This window comes from Rhipicephalus microplus, chromosome 7, assembly GCF_043290135.1.
Source record: "Rhipicephalus microplus isolate Deutch F79 chromosome 7, USDA_Rmic, whole genome shotgun sequence".
NCBI lineage: Eukaryota > Metazoa > Arthropoda > Arachnida > Ixodida > Ixodidae > Rhipicephalus > Rhipicephalus microplus.
In genome coordinates, this window is record NC_134706.1 from 83742204 (window position 1) to 83762166 (window position 19963).

Genomic DNA, 19963 nt, shown 5'->3' on the forward strand with positions numbered 1-19963 from the left:
GCGTTTACTTCAGCACCGCGGCGTTCGACGCATTCTTTGGCCTGCTTTGCAGTTTTCAAGCTAAAAAGTCGGAAAGCTTCATTTTCTCCCGCGTTCAGGAGAAAGAAAACCAATAGCAATCACTATTTTGATACAGTGCCACAATCACATCAGCCGTAACATTTATCCAATCAGAGGCCTGCGCCCTCCGTCGTCATATCCGCTCGCAATAGTTCTGGCGAGCGCCACTACGAGTTGATGCGGTCAGCGCCGATATTTTGAAGCATTAGAGGGCCCCTTTAAGCTTCGAGTGGTTATAGCCATGCAATACTTAGAGCCAAAAACGTGGCCTAACAAAATTATGATGGTAAGGCTTTTGCGATTGTCCCAAAGAAGGTGCAATGCTTGGCTACCACAAACCTAAGTAGAGCTTCACATCACTGCGACCAGAGCTGAAGCACGACGGGAACCAGCCCCGTGTACCTTTAGAGGCTAGTTCATTTTGTCGCTGCCAGAGTGGCCACACAATTGTGACACCGATGTCACTACCATGTACAGATCTCATTGATACAATTCTCAAGGGCAATAAGTATAGAGATGCATAATCAGGAAACAGCATTATATAAAAGAGAGCCATAAAGATTGGAAACAGTACATTCTTAAGACAACACTTGTTTTAATTACAAAACTTTAAAACCCCTCTGTGTTGAATCTTTTCTTTTTCGATGTCCCGCAGGAAGGTTTTTGAACTCATTGAAATCAATCGTAGTTTCATGACTGAACTCCCCTGCTCATTAAACACGTCTAAAATGCCTAGTCAATAGACTGGCTCACGATTGTCAGTGCATCCTAATACCTCTTCATTGTCATCCCACTACCATGCACACCATGGTGCCTCAATGGGGTCGGTGCCATGCAGGCATAGGGTCTCTTGGCACAAGGTTTCAAACCCTGCGAGTATTTCAGATGTTTTCGCATTCGTACATTACGAGGCATCATGGACATGAGCTATACAGTGCTCTATGAAGAAGCATACGAGTGGGCGTGAAACAATTGCGCGTAGGGCTCTTCACCCGTCTTGCTTGGCTGCGGCTACACTTTTATCAATATGCATTAAATCACCATCTCGCTTCTGCCACAGTATTATCCAATCCTACACAGAGATATAATAGTTCTAGCCACACGTGGGCGTTTCCCCTATGGCGCATCGTCCAGGAACAGAAATGAAAGTCTTGTGCCAAAAATTGTATCAACCGACATCGTATCTACGTGATTTCACTGTACAGTGCCCGTGGAATGAAACCAGACATCACAATTTAAGGCGTAACAGCTATGTAAAAAAGGCTCAAGAATACCGACCGTGTTGCAACAATTATGACCAGTAATGTAGAGCTGGCTCTAATATATGAGTAATAGCCAACATTACATCAATGTGACATCAACTAAACACAACCCAGTAATCTGGTGCTGGCTCTATAATAAGTGTTATAGCCAACATTACACCAATCTGACATCAACTAAACACAGCGTGAACATATTTATGTGCATTGACTTCACCACAAATTAAAGCATCCCATTCCATAAGCAATGTACAATGCTTATATGGTATGAAACCTAACATCAACACTTTCTGAATAGGTACTAGAATTTGCAACTGCTTAAAGTAACCTTGTCATGTTGCCATGACACTTACCGTAAAGATAATTTTACCTCTGACGTAAGTGTACATGGCAGTGTGATGCTAACTGGAGTCTGTGTAAATGAAACTATAGGCGCGTTACTTGGCCCTAGATTGATGCGTTTCCGAGAATACTCCACATCAGGGGCACTGTCACACATATCAGTGCATGTTCTCTGTCCACATAAAGCATGCTCAAGTTACACAATGAATTTGCATTTTCTTACACTGAAGAAAAAGGAAGACTGTAGTCAATCTGACTGCTTACTGAAGTGCTATAGAATAGTTGAGGAGACAAGATTAATTATATGAATCACACGAAAGCAATCATACAACATTCAGATCCCCAGAGCATCATTAACATACACTGGTCATGCTAGCTGTTTCACGATCACAAACTGTTCACAAGGCAGACAAATATGTTCTATACACGATATTACGGTGAAATTTTCCTTGGTGTAGCATTTAACATGACAACAGTAGATGTCAAATAGATTCCAGCCAAGGTAATGCTATCTTGGCAAGATATTTAAGATATTGCATTCCCTTTGGCTACACTTGTGCTTGTTACCTTACATTTGTATAATTTCCAACCTGTATGGTCCTTTGTGACTGCAGTATACTGTAAATAAATGCATAAAATAAAATATTGCTATGCTGCCTATCATCCTCTCGGCACTTACAATCTAAGAGGTCAATTATTGCATAAAAATATCAGTAAGTGTATGGATCTACTGTTCAATGTTATGATGTTAACGTGTTCACGTTAAAAAAAGCATTATATTACATATTTGTTAAAAGCAGCATTAGTTACATTTTGCATGCAGTCTACAAAAATAACCTATATTTACTTTGTATCTTGACAATGAAGTAGTTACTTTTACAATTTTTTTATTGGGATAGAAAAGTTTTAAACAGGTGCTTTTTAAGTACACCAATTCATTGTACACAGAAGGCCCAAAGTAACATCAGACTAGTTTATTCTTATGAAAATTCACGTGCAAACACTGCACCCAGTAAAACAGTACCAAGCCATACAGCATACATGAGCGGAATGGCTCTTCAGAGAACAACATGTGGCTACAATGGAATGCCATGGAGTAATTCAAGACATCACAATGTTGCAATGAACATATTTTGGTTCAGCCTTGGACTGTGTATGCACAGAGAGGCCTCTAAGGGGTCTGCAATGATAAGTATAACAAAAAAAGGCTACCCACAAATGCAACAATAAGATTGTACAAAATATGCATAAAATATGAGACATACAGAAGCTGTTTAATAGTGAAGCATTGGCAACAAAGTTGAATTGCACATTGGCACAGCACGAAACCTACAAAAAGAGCAACATGGAAAAGGCAGAATACACAGCATTCAGTTTTGAGGTTATATTTACAGTTCACGGCAATGCATTCAACCTGAGGGCAACATACAGAACTTTAGTTTATGTGCAACAATGTTAATGGACCCTCCACAATCAACGTTATATTGGGTTCTGTTGACTAGTCTTTTAGTCAATGGAATCTTCAAAACAAGCACATTTTTTGTTTACTTTTTAGTACACAAATGAACAAGAAGAAAAGTGATATGAATACGCAGCTTTCTGTCCTCGTTGGTTAATGCAACACTTCATTAGCCTGCATTTCTTGCTTAGTTTTCCATGAAATGAGAGCACGGGTTACTTGAGCGTGTATGTGCACGTAACTCAATTGTCATGACACAATCTGCCATGTTTGTCTTCTAAATTTTTTAAACATGCTTCACTTCCCCTAAGAGCAATTTTTTGCATTAGCTATTTAACAAAGCAAGGAACTCATTTCAGCTTTGTAATTTGTTGTCAGTCAGTGCTAGTGATGCACATAAATGTCCGTTGCTTGTCATGTGGCAGCAGCAACAATATAAAAAAAATGAATAGGTGTTTGCTGCAATGCAAAAATGCACAGTAACCACATGCTTTTGAATGAAACTGCGTAGAAAGATGGGCACAAAATGAAGGCGATAACACAGGACGACGCACTTATGACTGAAGTGCGTCGCCCCGCGTTTATCACTTCTCTTTTGTGACCATCTGTCTGTGCATTTTCATGCAATGAATTCGAACCCTACTTTCAATCAAACCGTGTGTTACATAAGAAATGAGTGGTTTACTAAGAAATTACAAGTCTTAAACATAAGGGATGAGTTTATTACAGGGATTTATTTTTTACGGCAGGTACCCTTGGCAAGTGGCAAGGTGCACGGCACCTCAAAAGTTATACTATTTAACCCATAGAGTGCCAAGCCCATGCCGTATCACTCCCGACTAGTGACGTTCATGTCAGAAAATACAAGTTTTTTCATTAAAGTGCCAGTTTTTTGCACTGCATGCATTAAATGATTCATGCTACTCAATGTGTTCAGAGAGGACACATTCTCGTGATTACACGAAACAATTTCGAATTCACATATTTTTCAATCACTATTATATACAAAAGCATTTAGCGATTACATCATCATTCAACAAAAGCCCCTCTTACTGAGCAGTGTATCATATATGCTTTTTCAGAAGTGAAAATAATATGTAAGCTCACTTTGTAAAAAAACAATTGTGCAAGTGAAAATACGTTTCTAAGTTAAAAGTCAATGGCTATAAAATAAAGTTTACAAAAATAGCGTTTGCACTTGAAGGCCGACATACTCACACCTTGCCTAAAATACTGCCCTTTTATTTTGCACAAAGTTTACATAATTTAAGGGTTGTTAAGGCCTGGCCTTTTTTTTTTCTGGGGAAGTCAATTACTTCTAATGAATATTCAGCTAGATCAAAAAGTTATATAAGAAGCTTCTATCAATTTATTGCTTCCAGTCTGCATAGATAAAACAAATGATAGGCTATCACCATCATCATCAACCTAACTATACCCACAGCAGAGCAAAAGCCTCTCCAATGTTCTGCCCATCAACGTGATGCTGTCCTCCCTGCTGCCACGTTATACCCGCAGACTTCTTAATCTGCTATACTGAATTTAACCGTTACAAAAATGAGCCACCTGCTTTTACAGAAGACTTTGTGGAAACAGAAATCTTTTAAATGGAAACTGCTGGTTCAATGAAACCAGTGGTTGTGACAAAATTGGTTTCAGACATGTATTCTGCACCTACATTTGACTTCTTTATGCAATAGCACCTTCTGTATACTATAGCCATTTTGTGTACACTCATACCTTGATATAACGAACCTAAATACAATAAAACATCAGTTATAATGAAGTAAATGACGAATAATGTTGCAATAGATGTAGTGCTAAGCAAGTATCGTTATAATGAATTTATATGCACTGTTCGCAATGGTGGTACAAAGATCTTCAGGTGTTTCAGCACGGCAGAGGCTTGTTCATTATCACTTGCGAGACGTTGTAAAGAGCTAAAGTATGTGCTTTAAAGGGTGTCACTTTGCTTGTATTTTGCGGAAGTTCGACTACTGCCTTCAGCCCCGCACCTTGGATTTACAGCGCATGCTTGTCCATGCTCACATGCTTGCATCTTAAGGATGGTTCAACAGGCGGCTCATACCTTGGCAAATGCCATGCTCTTTTCAAAGGAAGGAAATGGGCTGTAGTGTAGGCACAAAAACTTAAATTTTCATAAGACGTTTACGGCATCCCCCACTCTTGCAATAGACAGTGTACAGGCCAAACCAAAAGTGTATTAATGAGACTAACGGAGCATCATTATGCTGCATCAGTGTTAACTCATCCCAATCATTTGGCTTCCCACTGCGCGGAATGTACGTGCATGGACGTGTTTTCTTACACAAAAGTTTTGGTGCGATCTTTAGACGAGACAGAAAGAGAAATTACGGAAGCACATTACACGTGTATCGGTGAATGGTGCATTAACAGTGCCTCAATCATCTTCTCTCAAAAAGAAATCGGCTTTTTCAAGCAAACCGTATCACCGCATTAAAATTCTATAAAAGTTTCAGTGACATTGTTTGATTCCCTGATTTGTTTTCTTTTTCTTATTTTTGTTCTAATCTGTTTTATCACTGAATCTCCCCCCCCCCCCCCCCCCTCATTTTCATGTTCCTTTCTTTTTTGTACATAAGACTGTCCATGATTGAAATAGAGTACTTGTTTGCGCATCCCCTTGTGTTGTTTCTAGTTATGTCTGGTCCGTGTGTTACCTTGCAGCGCATCGCAAGCATGATGACGCACTAACTAGCCACTATCGCCACCTTGTTAACTCTCTTTGCGATATTTGCACTGAAGCCATAGACTGCATGAAGATCACTTCCCGTGCTGCAGCGGCCGTGTTTGCTAAGGGTGTGAGCTTTCTAGCCTTTTTTTTTTTCATAAACCATTCCAATTTGTTTTTGCTATGACATTTATTGCTTTACCCTTGCGGCAAAACTGCGCCTTTTATTTTTCTGATGCTCATAACAAAAAGAGTTCATGATTAACTTGGTACATCTATGTTTTGTTATATTATGGTTTGACCACTATTCAGCAAAAGTAAATGCAAAAAGCAATACTAAAACAAAGCATTTCGAAAAACCCAAGAGGCCCCTTGAGAAAAAGAGTGCCTAAGATTTGGAAAGCTAAATAATGGGAGCATGTCGTATCACTGTACGCATGTAATGAAAAAATGCCCACTTCTTTCGTCAAGTAAGTGTGATGTGCAAGTCAATAGAGCAATCAAGTTTTATGAAGCAATGCACGAAAAGCTAAAACTCTCACAAGTGTTGCAACATAGAAAGCTTGACAGTAGTGTTCAATGCTGTATATATTACAGCAAAAGCTCGTTAACCCGGATCTCATGGGAGCAGTGAAAATGTTTGAGTTAACCGGAATCCGGATTATCGAATGAACCATCTAAACAAAAGGTAAATGTAATCGGCACAGAAAAACCTTCATTTCATGAAAAACTGAGGCGACTTAGTCTGCCTTGTCATCGAAATTAGTGCTAGAACGATCTTCTTCAATACCATGTGGTGGTGGCGTGCACGCTCGCTCTAGCGAGAACTGATGCAGAACTCCGCGGACAGCGAAGGCTTCGGCGGCCTCCTGCACGCTGCGATGTCGCGTCGGCTAATCCTGAATGTCATCATCGAAATAGTGATTCTGATCCTCTTCAAGCACTTCTAGGGAGATTTAAAATAATGTTCGCAGGTGTCGCGGGCAATGCTTTAGTTACGGGCGCTATACGAGCTTTAGAATAGCGTTTGCTCTCCCTAGGGAAAAGTCTAGAAATTTTAGCTTCGAACGCAACCACAAATGCGAAGAAGCTACACACAGCACTTCGCGGGCCTCGCGGACCACGATTGCCGCACCCTATTTCGGATTTTCTGCAGGCGGGCCGCGAACGCAAACGGCGGCTTGCGTTACATATCGCTTGCGTTAAATAGGGCGCAAAGTCATTTGCGCCCTATTTTTAAAACGCTTTGCTTTCATATTCACACGCAAAATAACTGCTTTTTTTTTTCGGCACTTATGTATTGTTACTATTGTTACATCCATCCGATAAGGGTTCTCTGCTTAATTTGTTAACAAATTTCCTGCGAACGTGCATGTGATGAGAGTGGGCTAATATATTAGTGTGTTTTCAATAAACCCTCAGTGGCAGCGACCGCAGCGCAGTGGCAGCGACCGCACCGCAAGGGCTCGCAGTGCGTTATTCATCAGTCAGCAAACCAGCAATGGCCCCACCATCATCAACGCACACTAACACAGCCCGAAAACGTAACGACCATTATATGTCATAGCGCCAACTCACCCAACAGTCAACTCTCTTGATGTACCCGAGCTGCACACGCTATGCACGAAAACACAATGCAAAGAAATCAGTGTACCCGAGCTGCACACGCTATGCACGAAAACACAATGCAAAGAAATCAGCAACGTAGGCGTCGCGGGCAACTGTGGTAGCGGCGGCTATGCACTGTCTCATCGTCCGAGCATGCGGTGCCATGTGTGGTGCATTTTTCAGGCACTGGATGCACCGTCAGCCAAAGTGCTTCTGCCAGGTGGTGACTAGAGCCACCTGGCCACTTCCCCCCTCATTCACTATAATTATGATCATATTCTGCTGCAGTTCGTTCGATTTCAGTTTCTCCAAAACTTCGGTTCCGCCCGGCGGAGCCGGGACTCCACGCTTTCAGTAACCGGAATCAGTTACTGAAAGCATGAAGCCCCAATAGCCCTCTCTAGAATCGTTGGAATTAACCAATGCGCGTCTAAATACCTCCGAATGAACAAGCAATTAACACCATTAAAATATACATAGTTCTGCCGGGACTGCGCTGTGTGCACGAGTTTACCGAATTCCCGAGTTGACAAGATCTGGATAAACGAGCTTTTACTTAGAAGTTGCAGTTGAACGGATTCTACATGTATACGTGTGCTTTGATGACACAATTATAAAATAAAAGGTTCTTCCTGGCACATTGTATGTACTTACTATAATAATGCTAATTTTTTCTGTAATCCTTGAATACTTTGAATCAACACCACACCATTTAGCACATACATCACCTCAGCAAATATGACTAGACACAGAAAAATACCTATGTACATCTCATCAGCTTTGCGTGACATTCTCATGAGATGGAAACCAGAAGGCCAAGAATATATCCTAAAAGCTAATCAATTTCTTTAAACATTTCGACAAGACCCAAATATTCACAATAAACAAAGTAATTTGAAAATGTGTAAGGGCCAACATATGGTTAACCTGACAGATGCTTAAGGGGGGACATGGTTCTTAGGGCTCTCTCATTTAGTTTTGAACCAAGTGTGACAAAAGTTGGCATGCTTACTTAGTTTGTTCTCCGGATTCTAAAAATGTGGTTATTTTTTCTGTAGCTTCATTAGTTAATTAAATAATCAAGATAACAATTTCTGTTTTTCTTACCATAATAGCAAGATAACCACCTGTCAAAAATTTATAAATAACATAGGGATTGACAGTAGAAAGCATAAGACATGCAACATAAGAAGCACTTTTTTGAATGGGTCCTTATTTCTTACTTTACAGTACACTAAACTTCACAGCCCTGAATGTGGCCATTGTGTGGTCACACAAAAGACTAGTTTGAAAAACTTGCATCAAGAGAAATCAAAATCTGCTTCCTATGTTGTGTGCTCCAAACATATAGCTTCATGCTGCAAAATAAAATATTCTGCTATCTGTAATAGCTTCAGATATATTGCAGTAATTTTCATGCAGGGTGTACGAAATTGCAATTTTGAGAAAATGAAGAAAACAAAAATTTCTAACACTTTTAACTGTTAAAATGTACGCACTTATCAGGCCGCTTATCAGTTTGGTGACTGTACTGACGGCGATGTGCGACAAATATGCGTGCGTCATCCACGATCCGTCGAATAACGCGGCGATGTTTTCCAGCTTGTCTACAATAAGTTACCCGTAAGTGTCGCGAACCAAAGTTGCTCCCTCGCTTATTGATTTTGAGGCTACACGAGTGCCGAGGTGTTAGCTTCCTTTTGACGTAAGACTGCTGCATTTTCGAGCGGAGATCGTGCGAACACGTCGTTAAATGCAGTCTACCTGTTGCTAGTAGCCTCCATTGCGGGGGCCGCGAGCATGTTCACTGCGAACGGATTGGCTTTCTGTTGTTGGTTGACGCGTGGTGTACTTCACTCTGATGACCCGTCGCGCAGTTCAAGGTTCTTTCGTCAGGCGGGGGGGAACCCCAACATCGGCGGGTTTAGAAATAAGACTGCACTTCCGTTCCGTCACTACAAAGATTGATATCTCTGGTAGCTTCACTTCTGCTTTTTACTTGCCGTCCTCTAACTGATGAGGCTGCAAAACACAGCTGTTCTCAGTAACGATGTCGGCAACCAACGGGCTCGTACGTGAGTTAGGCCTACACCGGTGGCTCGGCGACCGCCGTTGACCGCGTCGAGTTCGTTATCCTCGTTGTCCTGAGCCATAGCTGGGATCTTTTTGAAGTTCACAGCGAACGAACGACCACCACACCCGCTTCACAAATTACCGTAGCACGGAACTTCTTTACTGCCGTAAGCAATCAGTAGCACCATGACAAAATGGCGCATGTCCGTGCGAGTCACGATGGTGAAGCAGACCCTGAAAGCGCCCCTTGGCCAATCGGATGCCTAAATTTGGTCACGTGCCCCAAGTAGCCAATTGAATCGCACGCTAGTGCTTCTCGATGACGCGTTTTTGCTAAAAAGCAATGAGCAAGGTGAGCAGGCGGTGGCGGGAAATTGAAGATGAAGAACAACCCTTCCAAACAAGACCAAGATGAACACGATAGCTCGTGTGTATTGGCAACAGTTTGGTGTGGAAAAAGCGCGATTTTAGCGTCAATTTGCGCTCACATTCATCTTACAGGGATGTTATAAATTGATTTTGTGCCAGAAATAATGACACGAGAAGCTAGAAACTTCTCAGATAAGTGCTAAAATAGGTGCAGATTTTGAAAACGTCAGCTTCAAACAGTCGATTTTTTTGCGATTTTTGGCCTTCTAAGACCCGTGTCCCCCCTTAACTGCAGCTGGAATTACTCGGCATAAGACACCAAAGCAGGAGGGTAGGCCTGTGTGGCTGTGGAATGCATCAGACACCACTGAACCAGTTGAGAATTTGTTGCAGTGGCAAAAATTTATAAAAACACCTCTTCAGGCACCTGTTTGAAAGTCCTGACTAGGCAGCACAGAAGGCTGCAAGAAAAAAAATGACTAGCCACTTGAGCTTCATGGTGCTCCGGTCAGTTGGGCCAAGATGGTGGCTTCCGGACACCTGCAATATTTCAAACATGAAATTCTTTGATGTCACAACAATTGTCATCAAATGCCAATGCCAAGAGCAGTCATACGAGTCAGTGATATAAGCTCACAGGACATTTTGCTTACGAAATAAGAAACATGCAAAACTGCATGCAGGTATGTTTGCACACACTCAGCTACAGTCGATCCCAGACATATCAAACTCAAATATATCAAATTATTGCCTATATCAAGCAGTTGAGAAATTTTCTTGAATTTCCCACACAAAAGTATGGGACCGGTGCACTTGTATTTCGAACTACTGCACACCAGGACATTCAATATATTGAACGTTGCGTCGCGCCGAAGCCCAGAAGAGCATTTTTCCTTGCACATAATGATCAATTTTCGGCCGCGTTCTAAAAAGTTCTGATCCCTTTTTGCATGCAGGTGACAAAAAGGCGATGTCATTCTATCGCGCTGACCTAATTCGTGAGCGGCGCTTGCGAGTGCATTAGTACGATTGATGTGCAATTTGCAGGTACTAACGGTTGGGCATAGTGTTTTTCAAAAGACCGATTGCTGGGGACACCAAAATTACCTAGAATGGGAAGTGACTCGGCGATCTCGTTGCAATGTTCACATTCTGTTCCTTGTTTGTTGGCGCACAATAGCATGCGAGTCTGGAAAGCATGGTGTTCGAGATGTGCGACCTCGTGTGGTACTTTTAGCATTTTCGGTTCTAAAACGCCTGTCTCAGGAGGCTACGCTTTTTCTAGCTTTTTGCATCAACGCAGATGAAAGCAGGGGCTTCCAGCTACAGAGCCACAAGTGACATCGATATCGCCAGCATGTCGATGGTGGGAACACAGTGTCATGGCTCGGCATTATTTTCAGCCTTATAGGCTTGTGCACCCCTCACCTCGTTCCTGATAAATCGTCATTCAGGAGTTCAACAGAACGTTGAGCCGCCAATAGCAATAAAAGTTATGTCTGGTGCTAAGAGCGACGTCAAGTAAAGCACCGTCGTAAACTTTCCTTGCAGGCCAGGTGACGACTTCAGGTGCGTCATGACAGCTGACAACGACGTGCAGTGCCTGAGTGAATTCTGTGACCTATCACCGTTTCCGGGCACCACTTCAGACAGTGAGCAACTTCATTGGTGCAGATGACGACGTAGCTATTTCTGACTGTATCGACGCGAAGATCATGGCTGCCGCTGCTGGTGCCACGGAAGTGTACCCGTGTAGTTATGAATACGCTAATTACTTCGCTGCCGCCGCTAACCAACCTCTTGCTGTGCTACAAAGCTTGCATCAGCCTTCTGCATCAATCAACGCCGTTGTGGCCAAAGGAGCTGAATTCGCTTATTTGAAAAGCTTCAATGATATCGAGAATGATTGGAACTTGACGCTGCGCAACAAGCAAGACAAGTTTACGGACTATTTCTATGCATAATGAAGTGCGGCAACTTGCAGTTCACACCTTGTTCTTCATTGAACTGCGAGCCAATCAATATCTTGGCACTTGTAACAATTTCAGATTCCCGAAATGCTTTAACTTAGGCCTTAAATATGTATATGTTGTATTTCAAACTATCGATATATTCGGGATTGACAGTAGTTGAAGTGCTAAGAGGCTCTACATAAAGCTGTATTCCAGCGCATGATTTAAAATGAGAAGATAATTACATTCTGTCAACCTTCTAAAAAAATCTGAGTCATTCGGCTATGAAAGGGGGTGATCAGTGGAGCTGACAAGAGCACTCCCATCTCTGCTTTCATTGGCATTCTTCAAAAGTGTGCTGCTCCTAGGGCATTTCACCCACACATGTGACATCATGTTATGTGATGTCCATATGACGTGATAATGGCCCATATCTTGGCTATCTGTTATGCCATCTATGATCATGCGACTTTATGCATCATTCGTGTTGACACCAATGCAACTATGCTAATAGTTGCTTTTCATGTCTCATAAAGCTTTTCTTTTAAAGAGACCCTGAAACAGTCTTCATGGTTTTAAGCTTTCTGAGTCAAATATGTAATTTATTACAAAATTTCGAACATGCAAAACGGTACAGATTCCAGTGGCTCAACCAAACAAGCTTTGAATTTCCCACCCCCTTTATATGTATCATTGCTCGATGTTACATATTAACAGACTGGATCGAATATGTCCAATCTACGTCCCTGAGTCTTTCAGGCAGTAAGTGTCATGTGCATGTGGTACAACCTAGTCCATGTTTACATGACCTGCGCGACATCGTTTATATCGATATTTCTTTTCTCGGACACCATTAAAGCTGCCAGCTCATATGTGTGTCGCAAGTCTAGTAACTGGTGACATATTCCTGCAGCATCATGAAAGGGATCCGAGACAAACGGCGAGCAGAATTGCTACAGTTTGTTGGTGATGTGTCCACTGGACTTTCGCTATCCGATCAATGCCAGGATCCACGAGTCTGCGGCTGTAACTTGAACCCTGATGACTGAATCCAGGAAATTATGCTTATCGTCGATTGTTCTCAAATAGTTTTTGTTTGCACGCACGTTTTTGCAGATCGTTGCCATACAGAAAAATAAAAGAACAGCCAATAGCGTTGTGGCACCTGTAGAGCAGGTCTCGACCACTCCGTACGCTTTGTCTTCTTTGCATTACGGTGCACTACTAGGCACACTCGACAGGGCTCAACTCATCGAGTGTGCTGACGCTGCTAGCAACAGCTGGATTTTCTATGAATTGAGGGGGCAAAGCAGTGATAAAAAGGAGAGTATAAATATTGTGACGTCTCGGATATAACAATGTTATTTGCTTGAGAACTCTGGAGCAAACAGACGCCACGGACACGATGAAAAAGTGCACACATTTGAAGTCAGTGATGACGATATCAAAAAAGGTTTGTATGTTTGTTTGTTTGTTGCCTAAGAGATCCTGACAATTACAATAATGCATAAATGAGGAAGAAGTGCAGAATAGATGCCTAGAATATATACGCACTTCTAGAAATTAGAAATCTCTGAAACGAAGGTGCTATTCATGTATAACTGCCTCTGATATGTACTTGCATTCTGAGCCTTCTTCCTCTATCCATCCACCTCTCAGTAAATCGAGTTCCTCTTAAAGAAAACATTTTCCTGGTCTTCTCAGGTTCAATTTAATGAGAATCCACTTGCATTGCCCCTAGCTGCCTTGGTACACGGCACGTCGGTTAACTTGCGATGTGAATGATTTGATGACGGTGTAGCCTAGACGCTGTCATAACTACCATAAACTGTTTCAGATACCTTTTAATAAATGGTTACCGATCGTCCTGATTTGTAGCTTTTTTTTTTAGCTAGCACATATGCTAAAAAAAAGTGCTAGAGCAGGACAAAGACGCTAGAACATTGCCAGAACAAGACACCTTCACCCTGTGCTGCAACGCTTATTCATTCAAAATTGGTATGCACCAACCATCCCAATTCAGGACGCTCATGATAAAAAGCCCACCATGGCCCCCTGACAGGTTGGGAATGGAGCAGCTCCAACTAGTCGTTGAGAACCAGGGACTTCTCAACAGCAGCAGCGACCAAGGTCGTCGAGCTGGCTGCGGCACTGGCACCATTGTCATCGGCTGTGGATGGCCCCGGTCCGGCCGAAAGCAGTTCATCGTCCTCTTCCTCTTCTTCTTCTTCGTCCTGGTAGGGGCTGACGGATGGATCCGGGTAGTGGAACGTCGAGCGCGACAGGTCCACCTCTATGGGGAAGATGCAGCTGTCCTTCATGACCCCGTGGCAGTCGTTGTGGTACTGGGACAGAGCGGCTATCAGCCTCTGCAGCTGGAACACTATGTCCTGCACTGTGGATGTGGAGAAAGAGGGACCGCAACAGCTTTTACTCTGATACAGTCAAACCTGAATTCATTGAAGCCGGGCATAAACAGTCTCTCCGAAACGGTTGTAATGTTCCTGTTTGCAGCAACTGTAACGTTTTTCTTTTCAACTATGACCTAACTTGAGGCAAATGGTTTTTGTGGAGACCCCCAAAATGAGGGAACGGTTGCCTCCTTTCCCGTTTTTCACCCTTCCGCCACCTAACATGTCTCCACAGAACTCATTTGCATTACTTGTGTCCATGTGCTTCGAGTTATTGAAGAATTTGCCCTTGCGCTACCAATGATTACCTTCCTGGTTAGTTCAATCGGTACAGCGACAATCCCCCGGAAAAGCGTTGGCCCAGGATTCGATCACCAAACTAGGACGAATTTTTCGGTGACAAACAAGCTTTTTTTTTTTTTTTTTGGAGAAATCTGTATGGTTGTGGCTTCATGCCACAGACTGGTTGTTGTCTAATTTCCCTTTTTTATCAGCTAACTTGCTCAGAAAACGCTCTTACAATTGTATTACACAAACTACCAAACCTGTGATCACTACTGTGGCTCTGGTGTAGGATCGTGTAAGTGTCTTTTTTTTTTTTTTTTTCATAATGTTCCCTTGCCCTCTAAATGTCACTCGAGTGCAAGTTTTTAATCGTGCTAACGTTTGCCAACACCTCGAGGCAGGGCAAATGTCAGCACAACAAAGCAGCTAGCACCGCGGGCGAATCCAAGACAGCAAGCAAATGTTATGAAAGAAAGACGTTTACACAAACTTTACAAATCTTTTTAGAATCGGTGCATTTGCCTACCATGCTTCTGGTCAAGCAGCTCTAGCTTGACAAGCACGTCAGAGCGCAGCTTGGCAAAGCGCACGCGGGCGTCCTGACGGCAGCGTAGAATCAAGCGGTACTCGTAGTTGCCCGTCTCCACCCGGTAAAGTGGTTCCTGCAGCGCCTGGTAGGCGTACTCTTCGTCGTCCATCTCCTTGACCTTCAAGCAGTACGACTGTGAACAGTACAATGAGGAGAAAGAAACGAATCAATGACTCCACACATCAACATCCCGTTCAGCTCAATTTAAGATTGGGCCAGTTGGAAATCCCTCTTCGATGAATGGCGCAGAAGCAGACAACAGACATAGAGAGAACAAACACAAGAGCTTACCTCACACTGGGGATTGACCAACCTGGTGATTCTTTTTTTCTTAAAAGTAAAGCTCCTTAGGCCCACACCCTGCCGTCACTCTCAAAGCTCGTCATCGCATCATCACTCCCCACTTCACGTTTCTAGAACCAAGTTAGCTTTGCAACTTGCAATAGATGCTTGCTCTCTGGAGTGGATGCGACAGCTAATGCAAGAACTAGCGAATCTGCAGTTCCATATTTCACCATACCTCACATGTTCACAAATCACGCACACAGAGAAAGCGAACACTGAGAAATGCCCAACGTGTTCCAAGCGGCTACTCCTTGTGCGTCTCAGCTCGGTCTAGCATGAGCGTTGTTCTCACGTTCACGTGTCAGCCCCATGTGCCGCCTTGGGAGCGGAGCTGGGAAACTTAACTGCTTATAAAAACACTGCCCCGCCCTACTGCCATCATGAAAGCCAGCAGCGAAATCGGACGCAAAGTCATTTGCGCCCTATTTCTAAAACGCTTCGCTTTCGTATTCACACGCAAAATAACTGCTATTTTTTCTTTCGGCACTTACGTATTGTCACTATTGTTACATCCATCCGATAAGGGTTCTCTGCTTTTAACTTGTTAACAAATTTCCTGCGAACGTGCACGTGATGAGAGTGGGCTAATATATTAGTGTGTTTTCAATAAACCCTCAGCTGGAGGTTAGCACGTGCCCTTGTTCCCTTCTTTGTCTATTGTCTGCTCCTGAGCTGTTGAAGATTTGTTCAGCACTGAAACATGCTCATTAAAGAGGTAATGTTGCAGTACATTAGACTCGTATTCTGATATCGGGGGCAATAAGCTGACAACCAGACTGAGGCATGCTCGAATTTTAGTGAGGTTGACTGATTCCCCCCAATGCTGCTGATTGCTGGCATCCTGGTTGGTTCCACTCGGCCAAGTGATCTCTACGGATAAGTGTTTTGTCCCAGTTTCCATCCCTGACTAGAACAGATTTTTTCTTAAACTAAAAAGCTTTGGTTTCTGAGAAATTTGTATGGGTCTTTCAGTATGTTTATGCTACAAGTCGATGGTTGTCAATTTTCTTTTTCCCAATACCCTATAGCATGCCACTCTATGAAACACGACATAAGGCAGTAGGCTAGTAATAGGGAAGGGCTATAGGAGGCGATAACGAACTATGTTGTGAAAATAAACCACTCCTCAATTATCATACTCCACCAGGCGATCCATTTATGCTTTCCTAAATATCTGGAACGTCATTGTGGGTAAACAGTGTACACAAGACATAAGGTATTTTATAGGAGGTCAAATTGTGTCAGCCACTGACCAGGTATTCAAACTTCGCGTCTGCATACTTCTTGATGGTCAATTTGGTGTCCGGTACAGCCTTGTTCAGGTACGTGTTCAGGTCACTCAGCATCTGTGAAAGAAGGAAAAGTGGGTACGAGAATGATCAACAGAGCGATAATAATAACATGAATATGCTACAAGAAGAGGTTTGTGACATATGAAGTTTTCCCGAATTATGGGTGCATAGCATAGTGTTTAAGACACCGGCTCTCGGAATATGGGAGCACAAGTTCAAATCCAGCCCAGCCGAAAAAATTCATTTGGTTTATTCATTTATTTCCTGGAGACTTATTATAACGCACTAGTAGTTTCTCCACCACTCACTGGGGATTCTATTTTTATTGTTTCAAAGTACACTACTTCTCCTCAAGAGACACCCTAGTGTCACTTGGGAACTTAAGGTACAAAATTAAATAGGTGTGCCATTCACAGCTCTCACATAAAGCGTATTGTGAAATAGCCACTCTCCTAGTGTTATTAAATGGGCATCACACATGTTGTGGGGTCATGCTGGTTTGAACCACTAACGAACGGCAAGTTGTACTTTCTTCAGCTACCAATTTCTTTATTCTCCTAATGCCTCAATTCAAGGAGACAGTTCACTACATATGCCTCAGTGTCAGCTGTATTTCCATAGTTGACACCAAAGGCATTCATATTATTGCACTTTCTTAAAGAGGCCACTATGGATCGATTTCTCCCGAAACAAATCGTGACATCACCACAACTGTTGAAGTAGCACTCACGGGTCGCACAGTCTTGAGCAGTTTGATGCCGTACTTCTCAATGCTTCGGTGAGCCTCGCCAAAATGCGTGAAGGCTTCACTGGCTCTGGGCTGGGGCTCACGAACTCCGATCTCGGCAAAAACGTCACCGAATGCTGCAAAAAGCCGATGAGGTGAACTTTAGACTGATCCACTGCTAGAGAACATGAATGAAGGTTTTAAATACTAATACTGGTTATTCATTACACACTCGTGATTAATTCAGCATGGGTTCAAGTTGACGGCCTAAAGAGGAGAGATACAGTAAGTGCAAAATTTTACATCAACAAGCCCAACACATTTTTAAGGGCGATACTGACTAAACTGCAGACTTAAAAGAACACACATGTATCCCTACTGAGCACAACAGCCAACACCACAGCAAACGTGATTGTAATAAATGCAGCATTTAACTTTGTTAAACCCAATACGGTCATGTAGAAAAGTGTTTACAAGCATCTGGACCCATATCGGCATGCTTGTACGGATCTATGCAAAAATTACATGCATAAACTTATAGCCAGGAAATCAATTTATACATCTGTTTAACAACATATCAGGTTGGCACACAGAAGGTAACTAAGCACCTATTTAAGACATCCATTTGAGTCAATATGAGATCAGCATACGAAACAAAAAAGCACATTTAAATCTGTGCTCGATTACAGAACATGGCAGACCAACTACTATGTAAGAGCCTGCAATGTAGACGATGGCTAGCAAGCATGATATCTCAGCATCACTCACTGCGATAAACGTGGCACATGTCAAAGTAGGCCTTGAGCATGTTGTGGGTGTGCTCCATGAGGCCCTTGTAGATCTGCTCGTTCCTCGACAGCTCCTCCAGCTTCTTCACCAGGCTGTCTGCGTGAGCGCCGTGGAGACAATAGTTACATTGTTCGCTCTCGTTCATTTACACTATTACGGTCGATTCTATAACAGAAACGATCGATTCCCCTTTGTTCAGCATTTACCTTTCTTCATTCATAAAAGCAGATTATGGACTTAAGCTTATTCGATACATTCCATGCTATATGTTGGTTTTTTTGTAACGCCTGTGGAAAAAAATGAGCAGGTTTAGGCACATCTTATTGACTGCGCTCTTGTGGCTCGCACAAAGATTTCTTATACACTATCACACGGTCTCACTTTCGCGAAACAGAGGCTCACATTTAGTCAAACAGATGCTTTGAAAATATTACATGCCGTGCTGTTTTTTTTTTAATATCTGAGATTTTACGTCGCAAACCACGACATGACTGTGAGCGTCCCTGTGGTGGAGGGCTCGGCAAACTTCAACCATCCGGTGCACTTACACGTGCAGTGATACCGCACAGTTCATGGGTTTTACCATTGTGCCTCCACTGAAATGCAACTGCTGCAGTCGGAATCGAAGCCCCGACCTTCAGAGTCAGCAGCCGAGCAACGTAACCACTGATCGAGCGCGGCGAACCATGTACTTTTTCAAAGTTCTCGCGGGGGGATAAGAGTTCATTAACTCTTATCCCCCGCGACAATAAAGTGCCCGATTTCAGCACAACAGCATGATAAAGTACAGCTAACAGCGGGTACTAAATTCAGCTGAAGAGCACGGTGGCTGAAGGTCATCCAAAGGTTGCACAAAAGGCTCGAAAATATTTCCGACCACATGCGCTTCCACATACTAAGCGCAGGACATAATAGATTAGCATTTTTGTGTTCTCTTCCCATTAAAATGCAGTTGGCACAGCTGGGAATCGAACCCGCAACTTTCGGTTCATGAGTACAATGCCACAGCCAACAGACAACTGTTTCGCATAACATTATCAGCATCGCTCACTCACTATAAACTCTATCAAGCACCTGATCAGAACGCTACAACACAACAATAAAAATCCTCAGTAACAGATATGTCAAATACATGCTTCAATATGCTTGTCACATTGTATAAAATAAAGCCAAAATATAAGGACTCATGCACACATGAGTTGATTCGAAAAAACATATCGTCACTAAGTTTACCAAGTGTGAACAACTGGAATGAGAAACTAGAATTAGTTCTATAAATTTGGCAAGATCAATGTGCTAAGTTATGAAGTATGCCAATCCTGCCGAAGAGGGCCAAAATGGGCTTTTAGCACAAGGCTAGGTGTTCATCGTATAAAGATGAGGGGCTCACAGAAACCGATGGTAACTGTGGTTCCAAGCAATGATTGAAGGAACTAAATCGAAAGTCTACTCATTCAGACTGGCCTATGAGTGATTCCAGATAAGTAAAATTTTGGAAAGTATGAGTGCCAGTGAGGTTGGCTAAGTATAATTTCGATGACCAAGTTCGAGTAGTGTCAAATCAAAACTATTTTTCGTCAGCGAGTCTGAGCGAATAGCCTTTATCTACTGTCCAAACTTACGCTTGCACCTAGCACATTTTCTATTAGAAATGAGAAATGGGCAACACTAGTCGTTGTCAGTATTTATA

The 19963-nt window shown here is 42.6% G+C and overlaps 1 protein-coding gene across 6 annotated transcripts in view; it reads right to left on the reverse strand.

Moving 5' to 3' along the window:
* Positions 1-10266: 10266 nt before the first annotated feature.
* Positions 10267-19963, reverse strand: part of PICK1 (protein interacting with PRKCA 1) — a 29854-nt gene continuing 20157 nt past the window's right edge. For 5 of the 6 annotated variants that reach the window (XM_037430930.2, XM_075869377.1, XM_037430929.2 and 2 more), the window contains 6 exons: positions 18253-18369; positions 17488-17621; positions 16719-16811; positions 15058-15253; positions 13882-14230; positions 10267-10423 (listed from right to left, as the gene is read on the reverse strand). In XM_037430930.2, the coding sequence (XP_037286827.1) occupies positions 13920-14230; positions 15058-15253; positions 16719-16811; positions 17488-17621; positions 18253-18369 (851 nt within the window). In that variant the 3' untranslated portion in view covers positions 10267-10423; positions 13882-13919. Of the gene's footprint in view, positions 10424-13845; positions 14231-15057; positions 15254-16718; positions 16812-17487; positions 17622-18252; positions 18370-19963 lie in introns of all 6 variants that reach the window. The other variant, XR_012884974.1, reaches the window with a different exon arrangement.